Source organism: Xiphophorus hellerii, chromosome 18 (genome assembly GCF_003331165.1).
Source record: "Xiphophorus hellerii strain 12219 chromosome 18, Xiphophorus_hellerii-4.1, whole genome shotgun sequence".
NCBI classification, from domain to species: Eukaryota; Metazoa; Chordata; class Actinopteri; order Cyprinodontiformes; family Poeciliidae; genus Xiphophorus; species Xiphophorus hellerii.
The window spans coordinates 3606493-3629218 of NC_045689.1; the positions used below are offsets into that span (position 1 = coordinate 3606493).

Sequence of the window (22726 nt, forward strand, 5' to 3'; positions counted from 1 at the left end):
AAATAGCGCCTCTTAGCGAGGCTTCACTCCGTTTGACCAAATAATGACCCGTTTCATGTGCCATGTTGGCAGCAGCCGCTCCTGGCAGGTGGTTGGTTTTATTTGGAAGTGAAGAACGGAGGATGGAGGTTTTGGCTTCGTTTCAGTGGCGTTGGGTCTTGAGGGAGACCGGCTTCCTGTTTCAGGCTTCTTAACACTGTGCACACGCAAAAGTCACATCCTGCCGAAACTACTGCTGAGATCCCAGCAAAGTTTTAACCCACCATCAACAAAACTCAGGATGTTACAACTTTACCTACTTTCTACAAGTTTTTGTTTATTTTTGTGTTTTCTGTTTTGGTGATATTGTTTTCTACCATTGTTGCAAAGTTTATTGGTCTAGTTTCCTAAAATAAGACAAAACTAACATACAAGTAACAATTTAGCAAGAAATAAGAGCTTGTTTTAAGTCATTAATTCCTTAATACTCATGACAAAGTACTAGTCCTCCTGTCTTGTAATAAGTGAAATAATCTACAAGAGGAACTAGTACTTTTTAATTCACCATTTAGGAATTATTTATGTAAAGAAGTCCTTGATACTTGTATGCTAGTTTTGTCTTATTTCAAATGTACAGAGATGTTTGCAACAGAAACTAAACAAAAATACCTGGTAAGATTTTGTGTTTTGCAGTTTTGTCCAACCTACACTTGTGTGGAAAGCAACATTGCCAGAGTCACAATAACAAACTTTGCTGGACGTTAAATTGTCTCAGGATGATAATATTGTTGTTTTGTGAGCAATTTCAAGTCATATGATGGTAACAATAATACAGGAACCCAAACCCAAAAATCAGTAAACTTTACATTCTAATGAACCTTTAACACTGGAACTGGAAAACATTTTAAATATCTAAAATAAACAACCGAAACAACAAATCAAATGAACCATGAAGTCTCTGAAAATGTTCTTTGTACGAATTTTCTGCTGTTCTTTTACATAAAATGATTTATTCATTTCATGTATTTTCAATTAAATTTCCAAATGTCTAAAATACAAACAAACTTTTACCTTTTTTCTCACATTTATCACAATTAGGCCATGGATCAATACGAAGATACTTCTAATGATTTCAAACCTATTCACTTACTTACTCATCAACATGTTTTGACCTTTCCCCCTTCAGGTTATAAGTTAATTGGAAGTCACTCCGGAGTGAAGCTGTGCCGATGGACCAAGGTAAAAAATAATTAGACATTTTCTACCAACTGGGCCACCAAACCTGCCTGAGTCACAGTCAGAGGTCTGTTTGTGATCTTAGTCTATGTTACGAGGGAGAGGAGGTTGTTACAAACACACGTTTTACGGCATCGAGTCGCATCGCTGCATGGAGACGACGCCCAGCCTGGCCTGCGCAAACAAATGCGTCTTCTGCTGGAGGTATGCAACCATTACAGCACACAGTACGGTAAATATATACATAAATCTGTCTGAAAAGTGGCTAAATATAACAGAGGTGGGTAGAGTAACCAAAGTTTCTACTAAAGTAAGAGTAGAACTACTTCAGCATATTTTTATTTGTTATTTTGCTGAAGAGATGTTTGTAAGTAAGTTCTGTATTATTTTAAGAGTACTTGGCTTTAGATAGAAGCTTAAGTTTCCGCTGCGCCGTTACCTAGCAACCCCAGCTAAGCCCAACCTGTTCCCTAGCAACCCCAGCCAAGCCCAACCTGTTCCCTAGCAACCCAATCCGCCGGTGGAAATATTCAGAAATTATTGACTTATAACAAGTTCATATATTTTGCTGAAAAGATACTTGGCTTTAGATAGAAGCTTAACATGTTATATTTTTTGTTTCCTAACTAAAAACAAAGTCAAATCAAGTACTGAGTACAAATTATCAATCAGTTAATATTTAAAAATTACATCATCCGATGCACCAAAATATAAAGTGGAAATATTTTGTATTTTAAAAACCAAAATGACAATAATTCATATTAAAAAAATAACTAAATCAGGCAAAATAAAATGTTTCCAAATCAGTTTCATTGTTTTTCATCAGTAGGTGAAATAATCAGCCAGTGGAACTAGAACTTTTTCATTTATATTAAGGAATTATTTACTTAGAACAAGCCTCTATCTTTCTAAAAAGTTACTTTTAAGTTAGTTTTGTCTTATTTCCAGTGCACTGAGATATTTGCACCAGAGACCAGACAAAGTTACTTGGTAAGATTTTGTGTTTTTGCGGTGTGGGCTTTGTTCTCGTTACTATAATACGCTTTGTCTGACCAAATACGCGTGTCTTCATCTTCCCACCTGTTGGTGAATGAAAGTAATTATTGCGTTGAGTTGAAATGTGAACGCTGATTGGTTCTGAGCGTTGAGACTCCTCCGGTTTGGTTTCAAACAGCGGCTGTGTGGAGCTGGAAAGGTTGCCGTCGGAGCGTGCTGCGGTGAAACCGCGCGGCTGTCGCCACAGATCTGCCTTTCTGTCTGAAGGCCGATATGTGGGATGACAGGAAATAAGCTATTTCAGGGCGCAGATGCATCGCTGCTCCTGCCCTCACCTCGCTGTCACAACAGCTGCTATTAGATTGTTGAGAGTGATATCAGTGGACTTGAGGACGGTACTTGGAATAGACCGCACTGTTGTGATTTATTATAAATAGACATCAATGTTAGATGAGTATATTTTAAATTACATTTGTTTTTTCTTTTAAGGAAGACCTTACCCAAAAGGCCTGTCATGGTAACAAACTTTGCTGGGACGATAAATCATCTCAGACGTTATTGCGATAAACGATAATATTGTTATTTTGAGACCATTTTCAAGTAACATAATGGTAATAATGGCATTAATATGCATGAAATCGTTTTCAAATATCAATAAACTTTAAATTCTAATGAACATTTAACACTGGAACTGGAAGACATTTTAAATATATAAATTAAATTAACAAAACAATAAAAACAACAAAGAAAATGACTCATAAAGTCTCTAAACAAAATTATCCTTAAAAAAAATTAGCTAGTTGAGACCAAAACACCAGACTGAAAACTTTTATCATCCAGATGTTGGTAGAAAGAGAGAAAACGATAAATTATTGAGTTTATTTTAATTTACAATGCGATTAATTGATTTATTAATTATTGTAAAAGACATTATAATTTATAAGAGAAAGAGTCAAATTGAACATCTAAGTACATAAATGTAGTAAAAAAAAAAAAAAACTTTACTAACGCTCATAGAAATCTCCAAAAACCCAGAGGTTTCAACTTGGACTTTAAAGATCTCAGTTGTATGAACATAAAATGTTAAAGTTTGTTGGAAGACAGTTCGAAGAAGATTAAACAAGCATGGATTGTGTGGACGGGTATTTTGATTCTTTCATGCACGTTTGAGAAATCACTTAATCTCCATGGCAACCATTTAGCTTTGCAAAACGCCTGGTTGGACTTAGCCCCGCCTTCGAGGCGCAGCTCCTCCCACGCTCAGCTCCTTCAGACTAGCCAGCAGTAATTAGCAAACACCTAACCGGTCTCAGTGACACGCTGGTTAACGATATTAAAGGGTTAATGGAGGAGCCATGTTGTGACGACTTCCTGAAGGCGGAGCTTCAGAAAGAGAAGGTGTTTTTTTTTAAAGAGACAGAGGCCCAATTTGAAGGTGTTAAATTACAAAGTCAAATTTATTTAAAGTTATTTGACATATACCGCAACTAAAGGTAACAGTTTGTTGATTTTTGCTACAAAGTGACACTGTAGTCCCCTTTAAAGAATATTAAGTCCAGTATGTTCACATAAGACAAGCAAAGTATAAAATGGCAGGTGTGAATAAATCCATCCAACAAGATGCAGGATCAGGTTAAGAGCTTCTTCAGTATTTTACTTAAACTTCTTCTCCTCCTCGTCTCTCGTTTCGTCTCTAACAGACACCACACCAACCCGGTTGGCACCGAGTGGCGCTGGAAAATGGACCCTGCAGAGAAAATCCTGCAGGACTCCCTGGAGAAGCACCAGAACATGATCCGACAGTTCAGAGGTGAGCGCTCCAGCAGGTTCTGGGTCGAACTCGGAGTGCACAACGCCGTTTGGACCTCAGGAAAACGTTCACAGCAGTTCCAGACGCTGCCTCTGTTTATCATGCACACTTCGCCGCCGCTTCTGTTTACTGCTCACGACCTTTCGTAACCTTCAGTGTAATGAAGCGGAGAGAAGATTAAAATGCGGCTGCTGTGCCTGCTGTTTTGTCACACCCTTGTTGTAGTACCTCATAAATCACTTTTCAAACTGTGTCCCACACACATGCTGAGTATTTTCTCCATTTGGCACGCCTGACTTCACTTTGTTCCCTCTACGGTTTTTGCTAAGCTGAGATGCTGGAAGCCTGTTTAGACGTTTTATGATTAGAAAAGAGAGCAAACATTATTAGTTTTAGAGTTTGACCTGATTCCAGGTTGTCGTTGGGCGAAAGCTCAGCAAAAATGAAAAATTATCATCATCCCAAGAGTAAAATTTGACCACATTTTGAGCAAAGAGGCGACGAGTTGCGTTTAGACTTTTATGAAACTAAAAGCGATCTAATTAGGGAAAATGATTTTCATGTTTTTAAATTGAAAGGTTTTAGAAAAATATTCCCAATAAAAATGTCCATATGCATTAAAATGTCTTAAATTTATTAAAATTATTAAAAAATTATTATTTTTTTCTTTGTGGGGCTTTTATGTCAAACCAATACTCTGCATTGATCATGCGTTCTTTAAAACAGGGTTTATGTTTTCTAGTTTTAAAACAGTTGAGAATTCTTCCTTAATAATATTGTTTTATCTTTCAACTCATCTACAAAAATGTATTTTCCTTCACTTTAATTCCCTGCTTTCAGCCTCCTCTCATCCGTTTCTCATCTTTATGAGCGCCCTTGCTGTCAGACTGACGATAAATTTCTAGTCGTTTTCCATCTGTCATGAGGCCCAGCCGTTTAAACTGCTGATAAAACTTTGATTCGTATCTCTACCTGTAACTCTGCTCCGTTTGCCACTGACCAGTTTGAGGATGTTGACCTTTGAAGGGACGGTCTCTCTCCCTGCAGGCGTCCCTGGAGTGAAGCCGGAGCGATACGAGGAGGGTTTGGCCGCCAAGCACTGCGCCCTGTCCTTGGTGGGCGAGCCAATCATGTACCCAGAAATCAACACCTTTCTTCGCCTCCTCCACTCTCATCACATCTCCAGTTTCCTGGTCACAAATGCTCAGTTCCCAGAGGAAATCAGGTGGGTAGAAAGCAGAAATAAACTAGTTTTGCTTAGAAAAAGCCAAACTTTCCTTTAATTTTCAGGGCTTTCCTGAAGTTTCCTTAATATTTGGTTTTTAAAACACGTTGAGACTTTTGCTCTTACTTTCATTTTAGCGTTTTAATGTTGATTTTGTTTTTTTCAATGTTTATTGATTTTATCTGTTCATTTTGCTGCAACTAATATTGTTTTAAAGTGCTTTACAAATAAATTAGTAGTATTGTCTCTAATTTTAGTTAAAAACATTTCTAATCTGTAGAAAATAACCTTTGTTTTAGAGAGGATGTCTGTGCATCCTTAAAAAGTCTTAAAATTTATACATCTAAAATTAAGACCTTAAAAAGTCTTAAGCTCATCACAAAACTATGTTGGCCTTTGATATGTTAATGACAGGTCTTGTGAATTTCTGAACTCAATTTATTTGCATATTAATCAACATGAATGCATCACATAAATATGCCAGATTTAGCCAAAGAGGCTAATTTTCACCTGTTCTACAGCAGGTTGATGGAAGAGGTTAAGTTGTTATTTTAAAATTAACATGCATGACTTAAGTTTTGTCTTGACAGGACATTTCATTTTGTACAGTCTGTGTCTTTAAGTTGCTCTCACTTCACTGTTCCCTGTATTTGAGGCTACTGCTAACTAGCTTCTAATATACCCTTGCTAACTTGCTAACTTGCTTTCTGTCATGAGTAAGTGCAAATCCAGTTGACCGGATGAAGTTTGTGCATTTCTTTGGCTGTATAGGTCTTAAATTCCATTCACAATGGTCTTAAAAGTCTTAGAAAGTCTTAAATTTGAGTTGGGGGGGGAAAGCTGTAGAAACCCTGCTAGAGAAATATCTGGCTGCCTGGTGGCAGCATATAAATAAAGTAGAGTTGTTTGAAAGTTTTTAGTTTGAGTATGTGGAACAGCCTGACTGCCTCCAAGGTGCATGAAGAAGTCAGAGAGGAAGTTTGAGACGAGAACAGGGAGAACCGGTAAGTTGTGGCCTGACAGAAAGCTCTGGCCTTCACACTTTTCAGAACTTTTGCTGAATTTGAAATAAATTTTTACTCTTTAAGTATTTTTTCTGATTCAAAACATGACGTATCTCATAGTAAAAGTCAGGATTTTGATTTAACTGGACATTTATCTTAAAAAAACAGTAAAATCTCTGAGAAGTTCTCTGAAAGTGATATAACAGAGTTTTTTTTTTGAGAGTTCAAATAGATTTTTGCAATGCTCAGCATCTTTAAACCTCTCAGTCCAGAACCACTTCAAGGTTGTGAAGACATACCACACTGGCACATCCTATAGCGCGGCTAACTAGCCTGTCAGCGGCTCACTTATCACACACCCGTCCTTCAAGGTGAAGGTAGGACACCAGTCAGCAGCTGGGTGAAGATGAACTGTTTCTTTCAGAATGTGGAGAAATCACCTTTTTACAGTCGTCCTTGTCATTTAGAAATGTGTTTCTTTCCATGAACATCATATAACCTTAGCCCTTCTAGCTCTTAACCCTAAACCTAATGGTTAGGATTAGGATTAGCCTGTATGGAATAACCCTAAACCTAATGGTTAGGATTAGGATTAGCCTGTAGGGAATAACCCTAAACCTAACCCTACAGGCTTCAAATGTTAGATCTCTCCTCCCAACAGCCATAACTATCTCCAATAACTCTGAAGAATTTGAATGAGTGACAATATTTAATTTCCCTTTGGGATCAATGACGTATTTTTGAATTTGAAATATTTCGCTCTGTATAATGAATCAGTTTATCTTTTGAAACAAGTGACTAAATATTGGATTTTCTCACGTGTTGAGCTGTAGTAGTAGGTATGCATGTGTCCTGTTAGCGGTTTGGTCATATGGAAAGCCTTAAAGTGTGTGCACACATTGTTCCTGTTTTTCCAGGAACCTGGTGCCGGTGACTCAGCTGTACGTCAGTGTGGATGCCAGCACCAAGGACAGCCTGAAGAAGATTGATCGGCCTCTTTTTAAGGACTTCTGGCCTCGTTTCCTCGACTGCCTCAGGGCTTTGGGAGAGAAAGTAAGTTCTGCTGGTTTTAACGTTGTTGGTCTGCAACTTTTAGATGCTTCCCTGCTGCAACGCACCTGAATCCATCGAAGGGTTAATGGCCAACGCAGGTGTTGGAGCAGTGATGAGACCACAGTGGCTCTTACAGACTGCTGCTCTTTCCTTTATTTTCAGAGTCAGGTACTAACTTCTTTTTAGGGGAGGCAAGTGAGGCTCTGCTTCACCTGTCATAATGGAAAAATATGATAAAAATAATTTATATAGCTATTTTCACCCTGTGGTTTGTACTATAAAGTACCTACTTTTCATTTAGCTTAACCAATTCTGATTATGTTTTCTTCAAAATCGCTGAATTTTCACATTTTCCCATTCAAATGCTCAGAAGCGCAGCTGGTGAGGCAGCAGGAAGCTGAGCCTCACCTGGGATTGATCAACCTCTCGCTAACGGCACTGGCTGCTATTCTATAAGAGCATGCTCCTCCTGTCTGTATGTCACCAATAAAATAGTTAAAAAACATTTAATGTATGAACTGATTTTCCATAATGTAGCTTATGCATATAATGTACTGTGTTTTTTGTCACCAACTGTGTGTGTAACGTGTTTCGTGTGCTGAGGAGCGATCAGAAACCAGAGAACAGATTGGAGGTGAAGCAGGCAGTTCTCTTGCCTCATGGCAGGGGGCGCTCATGATCCCAGACATTGTGACTCCACAACTGCAGAGTAAGAGACAGTAACAGCGAGCTAGCCTTGGAGCTAGCCATGGAGTTAGCCATACAGTAAAGTGCAGCGATATATTTATAGTTCTCTCCTCTTACCACATCAATCACTTATTAATAATCGCAAAATAAACATTAAGCCTAAAACCAAACTACTGCAACAGACTGAATGTTCTGCTCTTTGTGTAGTAAATATGTTTTTTTTGTTGTTGTCAGTTGCTATAGCAACTGTCTGCACGTAGCTGCGTTGATACAGAGAGCGAGAAAGACGTGGTTTTGAGTTGTACTTTAACGGTTTTCCACTTTGCTGTGGAGCCCAGCACGAAATTAACGCATTTTTACAATTTTAATGAATATATTTTATCTGTATATTGTGAAAAAACTAAAGAAGCTGCCTACTTTTATCTGCTTAAACCGACTTAATTAAGTCCCATGTAAAACAGCTTCATTAATATTTTGAATCGGTTCCTCATTCTTATCATCACGCTGTAATTGCGCTCTGTTTAATTAAATTAATATTTTTTTATTGACTCGAACTTCGGCTTCTGTGAAACCAAGATAAGACGACACTCTGCCAAACTCTCTAACGTTTCCTCCAGATGGGATCGATTATTTTTATGGAGTCGTAACCGTGAGCAAACCATCTTTAATTTGAAACTTCCACTGTCATAAAGTTGAAGATCTGCTTTTTTTGTTCTTAAAAACCCGACCAGTTCTTCACCTTCGATTGCCTGAATCGATTCTCTTAGTGCTTCACTAAAGGAGGAAGAAAAAGCAGCGATTTGATGGACCACCGCTCAGCCAAAGGAAGAAACGTGGGCTTAAGTCTCTCAGAGGAGACATCATAACTCTCTTCTGCTTATTTAAAGCTTTTGCAAGCAAGTAGCAAATTCATTACTCAGCTTCAGATGTGGGAAAATGCTAATTTTGAGACTGATCACCTGGGATCTATCATTTAACTTTAATTTCACCTTGTTCATCATTTTTACTGCAACACTACATAAAACTATACACAGGAGGTAACTGCAGCAGTTTGGGGAAAGAACAGGGCTTCATTTATCCTTAATGCATCAAATAAAGTTAAAATACTCGGTAAGTTCATTTTCTGTGGCCTTTAACAGTAAAAAGATTGATTCAGCCACCAAAAACCTTCTCAGTTTATTATAATTGAGTCATATTATAGATTTTTAAAATGTTAAAATGCTTTTCTTGCACAAATGGATTCAGTTTGAAACTTTTAGATGCATTCCTGCTCGAATGAATCGAACGAGTGGTTAAAGGTGATCGATTGTGCAGAATTCACATTTTGTTTTTTCCATTTCAGCCCAAGCACTTAAAAAAAACTGTTAAAAGTTTTTTGGTGTCTGTTTCAAAACTTTCTCGATTGTTAAGTCGCAACAATGCGCCGTTGCCTAGCAACATAAGCTGATTTCCAGCACGTTTTTATCACTTTACAATGGCTGCTGGAAAAGGCAACTGTTTTGTTGTTGACTTACCTGCTTTCTTGTTGGTTGTGCAGGAGGCTCCACTTCTGCTTTTCAAAGATGTACAGTTGTAGTTTTTGTTGTGTTGACATAGTTGGTGACACAGATGAAACCAGAAGTTTACAAACACCAAATAAAAAACCATTAACAGTTTTTTTCCCCTCACCGTCTGAAGTTAAATCAGACCAAAGGTCTCTTGTTTTTGGTCCATCAGAATCACCAAAATTATTTCTATTTGCCAAATGGCAAAATAATGAGAGATTTATTTAGAGATTTATTTATTATTGCCCTCAGGATAAGACATGAAGTTCAAAATCTAAAATATGGATCAAACTTAAAGTATTTAATTAAATGTAAATGCGTCACACAATTTGTGAAACTTTTTCTTTAAAATCAGAACATCTGGAAACAAATGAACTATTTTATTATATTTTCTTTACTGAAGCTCAATATTTTTATTCTGTATCAGATAGTTTGGTGCTCCAGATGGATTATTACATCAGCGGGTTGTAATTATTTAATTGGATTATTTAACTATTCGGGGGTCAATTAAAATATATATATTTTTAAAGATAAAGATGAAAAAGAAAGGAAGACTGCATATTACTGGATGTAGTAAAGGAATGCTTATTTAATCCGTCTGAAGGAGAAAAGATTAAATTGTGTTGATTATATTCAGATCTAAATTGTTGCAGATTATAAATCAAATTAATCAGAAATTTACCTGTTAAATTGGAGACAACTAAAATGCTGTAATTTTGTCATCTCACATTTCGGTAGTTTATGCACCTTCCAGATATAAGTGTCTAATAATAAATCATCTAAAGTTTTATTTTTTCATTTATTGCTGCGTTGCCGTCCTGCCTGCTTCCTGTCTGACAGCCGTCCTCCTTTACTCCACCTGGCCTCCCGCCATCCCGCCGTTCTGCCGTCGCTTTGGGAGTTGTCAGAGTTGTGCGTTCGTGTCAGATTTGGAACGGAGGCAGCTTGAAATATCTCACCTCCCTGCTGCTGCCGGCCAATTATCCTCGTCTCTGCTGGGCTGAAAGGACCAAATGCCACAGATAACCTTCCAGTTCGAGGTAGAAGTTGGAGGGACATAAAGGGAAAGCTGCAGTCTTTCTTTCTTTAACATCCTGTTGTTGTTTATATACCGATGGGCAGCAGAAACAACTGAAAAGCATCAATTTATTTGCTTTTTTTTGGTTTTGATTAGCCATTTCTCATGATAACTTTTCTTCGCCATCATGTTTCTCTTACGTTCACACTGCAGCCTGAAGTGACGCAAATCAATTTTTTTTGGTGGGAAATCAGATTATTTATTTTTTTTGCGTGCTTTCCAAATATATGAGATGTGATCTCCAAACATCACGCATGCACAGTAGAGGGCGCAATAACGTCACTCAAGAGAGCATGCTCAGTGTTCTACCATAAAAAGAAGAAGAAGAAGAAGCGCTCATCGTTCAGAGAAGTAAACGTTGATGCTAACGGTGGAGCGTATCCAGATTCGTATCGGCTATAGATCCACTCCAAAAATCCAATCTGTGTTGTTCAGACTGTCGTGAAAAGATCAGATTCTGATCGCATTAAAGCAAAACAAAATCGGAAAGTAGTTCAATTACTTGGAAGCTTAACGATTTGCTTATAGGTTCCCGTAGCGTGTGACTTATTTTTGTGATGACGTATCGCTCACGCTCCTTAAGATGGCGTCGCATCAAAACCGTTCCAAAGTATGTGTTTTTTTATTTGATTTGATTTATTTATTTATTTAAAACAAGTTTTTAAAAACAAGAAAACATGCAGTCAGTAGGACAGAGAAAACGTGCAAACATAACCAAGAGCAACATCCTGGTTATTTTATGAATACGTGAATAATCTCCATCTCACATTAACTCTTACTGTCGTATTCAATAAATAGAAAGTAAATTTTGACGAGGATCGTTTATTATATTCACGGCACAAAAACCGTTGATGTGCAGGAAGTTAAATTTCATGTTAAAATGTTTATTGATTAAGAAAGTTTTATTTTTACTTAAATCGAAAACAACATGGTGCATATTTTGAATGAAAGAGTTTATGTACGAACTCAATGAGAATTGAAAAGAGAAGCAAATTGATAAGCGAAATCGATAATGGAATCGGTATCAATAAATTCTTATCAATTCCCTTCAGGCTGCAGTGTGAATGCAGACATATTCATCTTTTTTTGCTTATTCTCCTTCATGTTGTCACGTAATACAGCAGATATATTTTGACTTTAAGCAAAGCCTTTTCATTTCTATTATTTATCATAAATAAATCCCCATCTGGCGCAGATCATATTTCTTTTAGATTTTTTTTCTAGGACAGTTTACTTGAATTTTAGATGTAACAGAATAATTTTGTTATTTATGAGCAGTAACCGCCAGCATTTAAACTCAAATCTTTAAATTATGTATTAGAAATTCAGTATAAACAGTTTAGGGCAAGCCTTGACTTTTTCCTCTTTCTTTATATTTTGCTTTTAGATATTTTAATCAATGATTCCCTTCTGACTGGTTATCAAACTTTTACTTTGGATTGTTTTTGCTTCTTCCCAGTAGTTTTACATTTACACCACTTAATTTTGATGATCATTTAGGCGTAAAATATCACTAAACTCCATCATGAATCGTATTGAAAAACTGGCAAAAAATCGCAAGACCTTATTTTACATGTGATAAGTAGAAAAATGACTAAAAATGTGGCAGAAGTTGGTATTTTAAGACCAAATAGGTCAGTCGTGTCTAAAGGTTTCAATTAAATGCAAATTCAAACATATTTCATTGATCCCAAAGAGAAATTAAATGTTGAAACTTTCAGAGTTATTGTCTCAGCGGTCAAATTTTTCTAAAATAACAAAATTGAAAAACAAATTATTGTGATTTTCTTTTTTTACCTCCTTAACAGTAAAGTTGGCATGCAATATTGTACTTGAACAAATAGTTGTATTAGAAATTAAGTATATAAATTAATTCAGGCAAGTTTAATAAATTTAGCAAAAGCAAATTTGGGTGCAACAAAGTGATTTTGAGTGAATGTGTTTCTGTTTAATATCAATTTAGACTGAATGCAAAATACTTTTTGTTATGTCTCAAATTTTCTATTGTAAATGTGATAAATTAGCCATTCAGTGATTTATAAACTAACATCAGTATTTTAAAGTCCATTCTCTCAGAGCAAAGACTGTAGAACTGGGTGATGTGCTTCATCTTCCTGGTTTTAGTCAGAACACCAGCAGCAGCGTCCTGTTGGCTCCCCCACCTTCTGCAAATCAGACAAAAATGGTGTCAAACGTTTGTGCTACATTTGTGCTGGTTGTGCAGCAAAATATTGTTTGTGCTGCTTTGGCTTTGAAGATACCAATGAAAGTTTAAAGGTCTAAAGGTCAACCAAGCCCCTGTTACTCTGTCCATGCCCGGCTAGTCTGCCATTTATCCAGTTAATGGAGAGTGGTACAAATGAATGTTTCAGACGGTTATATTTGCACAGGGGAACCCTGAACCTTCTCCCAGAACATATTCTGATGCAAGCACATGTGACCCATCAGACAAGATGCTCTGAGCCTGCTTGATGGTAGCCTGCTCAGACAGGTGCTGTGGAGAAGATAGATCCGGAGTGATGAGAAGTTTCCTATTGAATCAAATAAATCCTTGTTCTTTATGTAAAATTTAAACCAAAATGCTAGTTTTGATTTCTGAGTTTTTTTGCCGTTACTTTGATCACCTCTGCGTCTTTTTTCCCTGGTCCAGAAGCAGAGGACGGTTTACCGACTGACGCTGGTGAAAGCCTGGAACGTGGAGGAGCTGCAGGCCTACGCCGAGCTCATCGCTCTGGGTCAGCCCGACTTCATCGAGGTCAAGGTAAGATTGCAACATCCATAAAATATCTGTACATTCCTGCACTTTTCAATCAATCAGTCAATCAATCATATTTTATTTGTATAGTACATTTCAGCAACAGCAGTTCAAAGGGCTTTACATCACAAATATACAAAAATCAACAATTGATACATTACATTTTTCCAAATGTCGCCATTTACACATCAAAATGATGGTTAGTGTTTATTATGGTATAATAGCAACTCTAAATTTAAAGGAACTCAGTGTTTCGGGTGTTTTGCTGTTTTATTGGATGTTTCTAATTATGTATTCTTAGAAGTGTTTGTTTATACAAATATTTAGACAGTTTAATGTTTTCTCCAAAGCTTATTTAATATACTTTGATTAAACAAAGAGATGTCAGGTACACATGCATTTATTTTGTCCTTCTGGATTATTAAACAAGCTGAATATGCACATTTATCTGAACTAAAATTTTGTTTCAGTTACTGTTTCCACACTTGATGTGTTATTATTTTTATACAACAGATAACTACTTATAAAAAGATTACATTAGCTCTGCTGCAAAAACAAAAAAAAACGGTCAGCGTTAAAGCTCTTTTATATAAAAACAGCCGAGAGTCGGAGGGAAGAAAAAGGCAAGCAAATATTTGTTGATGATATTGTTGTTTCTTTAGTGGATAAAACAGGTCTGCCAGATGAAAACATAGTTGTAACAAAATCAGTGTTTGATTCTTGTGTTGTGTAATTACTGACGCAACACATTTAACTCTACGAGTTATTTTTTAATTTGATATTTAAAATTGATATTTTAAAATCAGTAGTTTTAGTTTTTTCATATGTTGGTTAATTTTTAGATGCAGAATTAAAAAATTATTAAAAAGTATTGTATTGTGGTCATGTATAGACCCCCTGCATGTTATTGTTTAGATCTGGAAATTTTACGCATGTGCACAACCCTGGAGGGCAAAAAGACGATTCTTTCACATTCGTCACAGCTGCGCCGCCGCGTTGGAGCGATTACTGTAACTAAATGAAACCTGGAGATGTAGGTGTTATTAATGTAGTGCAGTGCACCACAGCAAGGGGGAAAATAATGTAGAAAAAATGGTAAGAATAACTCAAAAACATTGTTTTCTTGCTCCCTTTGTCGGCTACACCACGCGCACACTCGTTGTCATAGCAACTGACAACAACGCCACTACATGTTTTAAGATTCAACACCAAAAGACACTCAAACATTTCCCACACAAAGAACAGAACATCAGGCTAGGTTCAGGCAATAATCAGGCTTGATGTTTAATTTGCTATTATCAATAAGTGATCGCTGTGTTAGATTAGCTACCGCTGCTATTAGCTAAGCTAACATTAGCTAATTTAAACACCTGCTCTACTGATGACCTGTCAGAGTTGGTGTTTAGGTCGCCTTTTTTTATTTTGTAACTGAACTGAAACACACATAATTTCACATCACATCTACACATTAAGATTGTCATAGTCAAGCTAGCATAGCTGACCTACTTCTATTCTTTAGGAATTAAAACTTCTTCCTTTCCTCGCTATCTTGTTGTTGTAGTGTTGATAATTAGTATCAAAGCACTGCATCCCTTTTTCTTTTATATGGGACTCGTACATTCAAGATTTAGTGCGTTATTTCTACATCTTTAAACTAAAACCAGTGCTAGTCATCATCGGCTAGCAGCTTTTTGCCTTCCAGCAGAGAGATGTGACGTCATGCTGCAATGGGTTCATATAAGGGTTAAGTATTGAGTACTCCATAGATTTCATTTTCAAAAATTTCATTAAATTATTGTCAAACAACCAACTGAATCTGGAGTTTTCTTCCAACTCTTGCTGTCACCATTTTGCGTACTAGCGTAGCGTAGCCACCAGGAGGAGAATGGAGCACCATAATTTGCCACTTACATTTAAAAGACTAATAAATAGATTCATATACACAAAATCTAAGCATTTGATATGCAGTGTTAGTTTTATAAATGCACCAGATAATTCCATTTATTTACAGTTTTCCACCATTAATCACTGCTTTTATTTATTTCAGTTAACAAAAATGTTTTCTCAATTTCAGTTTTCATAATTTCATTGGTTGTAGTTAATAACTCTGAACTGAGGATGAGTCCAGTCTGCAGTTCAGTGTGACATTGATTCATCTCCTTGACATGGAGTTCCTCATAGATCCACATCAACCAGAGTTGATATTCAGCGGCACCTAATTTCAATTCCACTGCACAAGAGTAAGTGAATTAATTTGGAGAGGTTGTTTTGGAGACCTCATACCTTTTGTTCATGAATACAAGCCTCAAACTCTCCCCTCTTCCCATTCTGTGCTGCTGTCATTTCCACCGCAGGATGAAAAGCTTTAGCCAGCATTAGTATTCATGAAAAGCCTGTTCCCACACAAGACGAATTTCCCACATCCTCTAATTTAGAGAGCGTTTTGGCTACTTGACAATCGAGTTTCAATGCTTGATATTCTCCTCATGGTGACGACGTTCATTAATTCAAACCGGTTGGTGGTGAACTGAGCCCAAAGCAGAAAATAAAATAGAAAAGAATAGAAATCGCCTTTTTTTTCTCCCTCAGTGGGGAAATTAAGCCACAAAGCGACGGGTAAGTCGAATTATGTAGCTTCACACAAAATAAAAATATGAAACAGAAAACAATAGTGTTCTGTACAGTAAACAGCAGCTATTCAAAATAGAATACTACAATTTAAATAAAGAAAAAAAACCTGATTATATACAAGAAGTGTAAATAATAGCAAACAACAGCAGGGATGTAAACACCTATATTCAAAATGTGAATATTTTTGTACAGTTTTGGCTGAATTACTCTTCTAATGTTTTTGTTTCAGCAAATGACCCTTTTTAGAGTCAGTATCCTCTAGTTAATGGTGAATTAATTATTTCAATAATCATGATTAATCCGAATAATTGTCCCAGCAATCTCAAACACTGCAAACCCCCACCAAAACTTACTAAGTATTTTTGGTTTAATTTCTAGTGGAAATATCTTGGTACACTTAAAATAAAACAAAACTAATTTACAAGTAACTTTTCAGCAAGAAATAAGAGCTTGTTCTAAGTCAGTAATTCTTTAATGTTGGTTAAAAAGCACTATAGAGTAGATTATTCCACTTTTTTCACAATCAACCGTCACGGCGCCGTTACCTAGCAACCTCTGCCAAGATCAGCCCGTTACCTAGCAACGCAGTTCTAGTTCCACTGACTGATTACTTAATTTATGAAATGGAAAAATGTCTGCCAATGCAACTAGTACATTTTCATCAATATTAAGGAATTATTGATTTAATCCAAGCTCCTGTATTTTGCTGAAAAGTTACTTGTAAGTTAGTTTTGTCTTGTTTCAAGTTTAATAAGATATTTGCTCGAGAAACTTGGTAAGATTTTTGCAGTGTTTGAGATTGCTGGGAGTAAGGCTTGGAAACAATCGTGATTATTAAATAAATAAGCATTAACTAGATGACACTGACACTAAAAAGGTCATTTGCTTAAATAAAAACATATTTAGAGCAGCAGTTAAGCAAAAACTGTACAAAAGTTTTTAAATATTTTTCATTTAAGGTAAAAATCAACCAATGTATTCGACCCAGAGCTCATCAAGTGGCAAAGATTTAGCTTCATGTCAGTTAAATTCCCTAAAAAAAGGAAACAAATATCCTATTAACCATGTTTTTCTTCCAGTTATTAATCGTTTAATCCAGAAAATAATCACCAGATCAGCCCTACACGGTTTTGATGTTGAGTCGCGCAGGAAAAGATGAACTTTTTATAGTTAAAGTATTTTTTATCTGCAGACGCATCTATAAATGATCAAACGTTCACTAAAGGAATGCTGAGTTGTTGCACTTTAGGCAATAAATGCTTATTTTATTAATTTAAAAAAGTAATATTTTAGAAATGTATTGTGAAAAGACAGAAAATAATAATAAGTCAGTAACAAAACGACAATAGTCAGCGTTTGTGCTGTAACAGGAAGCTTCGGTCAGCTGCTTTTCTGTCTGATAGATCTTTTTTTTCTGTCTGCATAATAAAGCTACCAGATCAAACTGGTATCTTTCTTTTCCTTCAGCCTTTTTTCTCTGGTGCGTTCTCGTTGGGGAACTGGCTGAGTGGCTAAGGGGATTCATTTCAGGGCTGTTATTACATCGATGAACCCAAAACTGTTACCCTGTAGAGAAGACTTTGTTCTTGTAAGGAGTTATTGATGTCTCCACTCAGATTTTCATCTGTGAGCTTCCAGTATCAGAGCGGAAACAAAAAGTTTGAAAGAAACTTTCTGCTGACTCATCTTGGATAAGGTTTAAATTTGGCTCTATCAAAGGCTGCTTACCCCGACCTGCGACATTCGTACATGTGAAATTTTGGTAACATTTCATCTGAAAGGGTTTGCATAAGACTGACAGAAGTCTTCATGAATGTTTATAACTGTTGTTATGAAGTGTCCTTCAGTAAATAATGTCACTTTTAATGCAACTTTGCTTCAAAACTGTTGTTATTTTTCAAATAGTAAAGTTGATGGTTTGAATGGACTTTTAATGCAAGTTTTAACTTGACTTTGCATTAAAAGTGTCATTATTTACCAAATGACACTTCAAGACAACAGTCAGACATTCATGAAAACTACTTCATGTTTATGACTGTCAAGTCAGTTTTATACAGCCCTTCAAATAAAATGTTGCTGACATTTTTCTTCTTCTATGTGTGTAAAATGTAATGCTAAATCTCAATTTTTGGGAATTTGTTGCTGTTTTCATTGACAGCAATGAACAAGTTATCAGCAAAGTTTTGTTGTTTTGTTTTGTTGTTGTTTAACAAGATCCTGCCCCCATCTCCCTGCTGCCGGGCAAACGGCTGCTGCTAGCTGAGGGCTAGCATCGGTTTTAGCTGTTAAGCTGTCAACATAATGCGCTAAAACTTGAATGTACACCTGATATATAAAAGAAAAAGGGATGCAGTGCTTTGCTAATTGTCAACACAACAACTAGATAACAAGGTCTGAAAAAAGTTTTAATTAAGTAAAAGAAATAGTGAAGGAGAGGAAAGTAGTTCAGTTATGCTAACTTGACTTTGACAACCTTAACATAAAGATGTGCTGTGGAATGTTTCAGTTCAGCTACAAAATAAAAAAGTGACCCACGCACCAATTCTGACAGTGTTAGCCTAGCTAATAGCAGCGGCGGCTAATGGCAGCGGCAGCTAATCTACAACAGAGATCACTTATTAATAATTGTAAGATAAAAATCAAGCCTGAAAACATAAAACTGCATGTTCTGAATGTTCTGTTCTTTCTGTGGGAAGTGTGCTTTTTAGTGTTGAATCCTGATGCAATAAAGGGGTGTTGTTGTCAGTCGCTATGGCAACGAGTCTGCAGCACAGCCGACACAGAGAGAAAAAGTAGTTTTGAGTTGCTCTTTAACGTTTTTTTGCGTTATTTTTCCCTTTGCTGTGTTACACTGCTCTAATTAGTAATATCTACATCTCCAGGTTTCATTTACTTACAATAATCATTGTATCGCGGCAGCGCGGCTATAATGGATGTGAAACAATCGTCTATTCGCCCTGCAGCGTTGTGCGCATGCGTGAAATTTCCAGATGTAAGCAATAATATGCATGGGATCTACACCTGAATATTTACCCCAAAACCATCTTCAAAGAGTTGTAAAAGTAAGACCGAAAGTCATATCTGATCTGTAGTTTTTAATTCGTCTTCCCATCTTTATAAAGATGTTTGATTCAATTTGAATTATCTCTTGACCCCATGTACAACGCTGAAAAGTTTCAGTTGCATTGTGTGGATAATCTCTGTATTCTTTCTCCACGCTGTCAGTCTAATCTCTTTCGTCTTTTCTCCCCTCTTAATTATCTTCTCTTTCTCCTCTTATCTTTCTGACCCGTCGCTTCCCCTCTTCCTGTCTGTGAGCGCCTCTATATTGTGACGAGATAAAAACCCCGCAGGCCGCGCCGAGCCGCAGGCGGGCTATCGGCTTCATCCTGAGCCCAGTAATTGGTGCGTCCCGCCTTGGACTGGTGACAGCGTGACAGAGCTGCTCAGTCACATAATCGACTCTAAAATTAGCTGTCACTGCTGACTGATGGAAAGCTGCTGCTGCAGTTCAGCGGTCATCTTACAGCTGCTGCTGTACTTAAGATAATGGAAACTTCTTATATGTTGTTCTGATATTCATACATTATCCAGCCGTATAATCATACCATTTAAATAAACACAGATAAGGCACCGTTAAAGAAAACTGTATTACTTTAATGTGTTTCATTGTCATTTTATGCCACAGTTCAACACAAAATAGTCCGTAAATCTTTAGAGGAAGGAAAAAGATTCTTGGTTTGCTTTTTCACTGACTTAATACTTTTAAAAAGCACATTTACTACAATTACAAAAACAAAACCTAACCACATGAAATGAAATGAGTAAAAGTACATATATATTTTATATTAATTTCAGAAAAAAGGTGAATTTCATATATATCTTCATTACACAGAGTGAAATATTTCAAGCTTTTATTTTTTGTCATTTTTAAAATAATATCCTACAGTGAATTTAATTTTAGTTCAAATTAATTTGAATTAATTTATAATTATATATATACAGTACAGAGCAAAAGTTTGGACACACCTTCTAATTCAATGGGTTTTCTTTATTTTCATGACTATTTATAAGGCAATAAATCCCACTTATTAACCTGACAGGGCACACCTATGAAGTGAAAACCATTTCAGGTGACGACCTCTGGAAGCTCATCAAGAAAATGCAGAGTGTGTGCAAAGCAGTAATCACAGCAAAAGGTTGCTACTTTGAAGAAACTAGAATATAAGGGCTATTTTCAGTTGTTTTACACTTTTTTGTTTAGTGCATATTTCCACATGTGTTATTCATAGTTTTGATGCCTTCAGTGTGAATCTACAATGTCAATAGTCATGAAAATAAAGGAAACTCATTGAATTAAAAGGTGTGTCCAAACTTTTGGTCTGTACTGTATATATATATATATATATATATATATCCATTTGTTTTTCTATTATAAATAATAATAATAATATTTTCTTTCACAGATCATAGTTTGGATACATAAAAACAGTAAATTACATGTTTCTGTGTTTCGGCGCCACCTTTGTTTTCACCATCATCCCGTCTGATTGGCTGCTCTCCTCCAGTCGGCGTAATTTATGGTCCTCTGTTCAGATGCTGTCCGGTGTGAGATTTACCTTCTGAACGGCACCGGTACCGTTTCCCCCGTCGCCGATTCCTCTCCTGCTGGAAGAATTGGACCATCGGAGAGAAAACATTCTGCCAGCGGCGTAAATGAGATAAATCTGGTGCAACACGTTGGCGTGTGACTTCAGCAGTCAATACTGACGATTTCAAAAAAGGTTATTTAAACCCGAAAGGAGGGGTCGGCTCCTCGCTTCTACACGACTCGGTTGATACGAAACATAAAGTAATTTTCAATCTCTGTTGTTGCCTGACTCTGCTACTCCGGTGTGATTTATACCAAGCGTTGGAGAGATGATCTTTATTCAGAGGACCTCCAGGCAAGGCTGATAACTGCAAGGTCTATCATCAATTCAGCACGGCGTTGCTGCCCTTGCCCCCGGCCACCGCCTTACTGTCTGTTGCAGAAATACAACCCCCTAACGATGCAGCACACTTTCCTTTTGTTTTTGTAGCCTTTGTACAGATTCACAAGCAGCACAAGTCCAGCCGTTCACCTAGCAACCCAGTTCTAGTTCCACTGGCAGATTATTTCACTTATAACATGGAAAAAATATCTTGTTATAAGTGAAACAATCTGTACTTTTTCATCAATATTAAGGAATTATTTACTTAGAACAATCTTGCTGAAAAGTTACTTGTACGTTAGTTTAGTCTTATTTCAAGTGTGCTGAGATATTTGCATTAGAAACAAACATACTTGGTGATATTCAGTGTTTTTGCAGCGATGTGTCCTTGTCTGTTTCAGGGCGTGACGTACTGCGGGGAAAGCTCGGCCAGCAGTCTGACCATGGCCAACGTTCCCTGGCACCAGGAAGTGGTCGCCTTCGTCCAGCAGCTGGCTGACATGCTGCCTCGCTACGACATCGCCTGTGAGCACGAGCACTCCAACTGTTTGCTCATCGCACACGATAAGGTAAGAAGACCTCAGCTGCCGAGCGCAGATGAAAAACCCAACGCAACAATAAGCGGTAACAAGATGTGCGAATTGAATATATGTTCTGCTCTTGGAGTTCAGCTAAATTGGTTTTAAAGAAATCACATTTTTAATGTCTATGTCACAGAAAGGTTTCTGCTCTGCAGAGACAGGAAGAAAACCATTTGGACTCGGTTTTATCAGGGTTTTTTTTAGGGATTTATACTTTTCAGAACACCGTGTTCCACAAGTTAAGCCTTCCACCCAGGGGAGTTTTATTCATAAAAGCATTTATGTGAAATATTACCAATGTTTGGTGCTCAGATGCAGCAAAGAATGATGGATTGTGAGAATGTTGCATAAAAAGCAGGAGTCATGTTCTCAGCCCAGAACAAAATCCACCGTCAAAATGTGACGGAGTCTCTTTCTGTGAGGAAGCGATCCTCATTTCTATCGCCTTCAATTCCTCCAGAAACATTCAACTGGGCAGAGGGAGCAGCAAACGGGCTTTAATATATCTCAAATCAAATATCCATGTTTATTAATACAAAATAAATAATACTGATGTAAATTATGAGTAGAGATTAGCACAAACATTCGCTCATATGTTGCAGAAACCTAAGAATCTGATGTTTCCAATCTCTGAAGTCTGTTTCTTTAAATGCAAAATTAATCTACACAACAATAATATTACTCAAGTAAAAGTAAAATCTACTTGCAGTAAAACTCCTCCTATAGCCTTCTTTTTCCAAAAAGTAAGTGTAGCTGGAACTGCCCACCTCTGCACACACACAACAGCAAAATTAGCAGCTTGATGTCTGGTGAGAGAAACTGCAACTTAACCCCTTGACCTTCAGCCCCTAAATCACCAAAAACGCCTGAAAAGGCTAATTAAATCAGCCGCTGTTCTTCAACCATTACAGTGATCCCTCATTTTTCACGGGGGTTACGTTCCAAAAAGAACCCTTGATAGGCGAAATCCGTGAAGTAGTAACCTTTATTTTTTTTTTTTTTTACAATTATTATACAATGAAATATTCCATAATACATTGAAACCAAAGAACAAAACCTTTTTACAGGCCCAAACATTTGTTTAACAAATAAAAGTACTGTATAAATGTTTTTTTTTTTTTTTACAAATAACTACTGTACTGTAAAATAATAATTTAAACATCAATATGAACTG

General features: G+C 36.8%; 1 protein-coding gene across 2 annotated transcripts in view; it reads left to right on the forward strand.

Annotated features, from left to right (window-relative positions):
• tyw1 (tRNA-yW synthesizing protein 1 homolog (S. cerevisiae)) overlaps positions 1–22726 on the forward strand; it is a 43528-nt gene that overhangs the window by 15247 nt on the left and 5555 nt on the right. Inside the window, exons 9-15 of one of the 2 annotated variants that reach the window (XR_004342874.1) lie at positions 1166–1218; positions 1301–1419; positions 3912–4021; positions 5069–5246; positions 7168–7307; positions 13266–13373; positions 21373–21540. Coding sequence is in view for 1 of the 2 variants with exons in the window: in XM_032590978.1 (XP_032446869.1) it covers positions 1166–1218; positions 1301–1419; positions 3912–4021; positions 5069–5246; positions 7168–7303; positions 13263–13373; positions 21373–21540 (875 nt within the window). In the remaining variant the exon portion in view is untranslated. Of the gene's footprint in view, positions 1–1165; positions 1219–1300; positions 1420–3911; positions 4022–5068; positions 5247–7167; positions 7308–13262; positions 13374–21372; positions 21541–22726 lie in introns of both variants that reach the window. The other variant, XM_032590978.1, reaches the window with a different exon arrangement.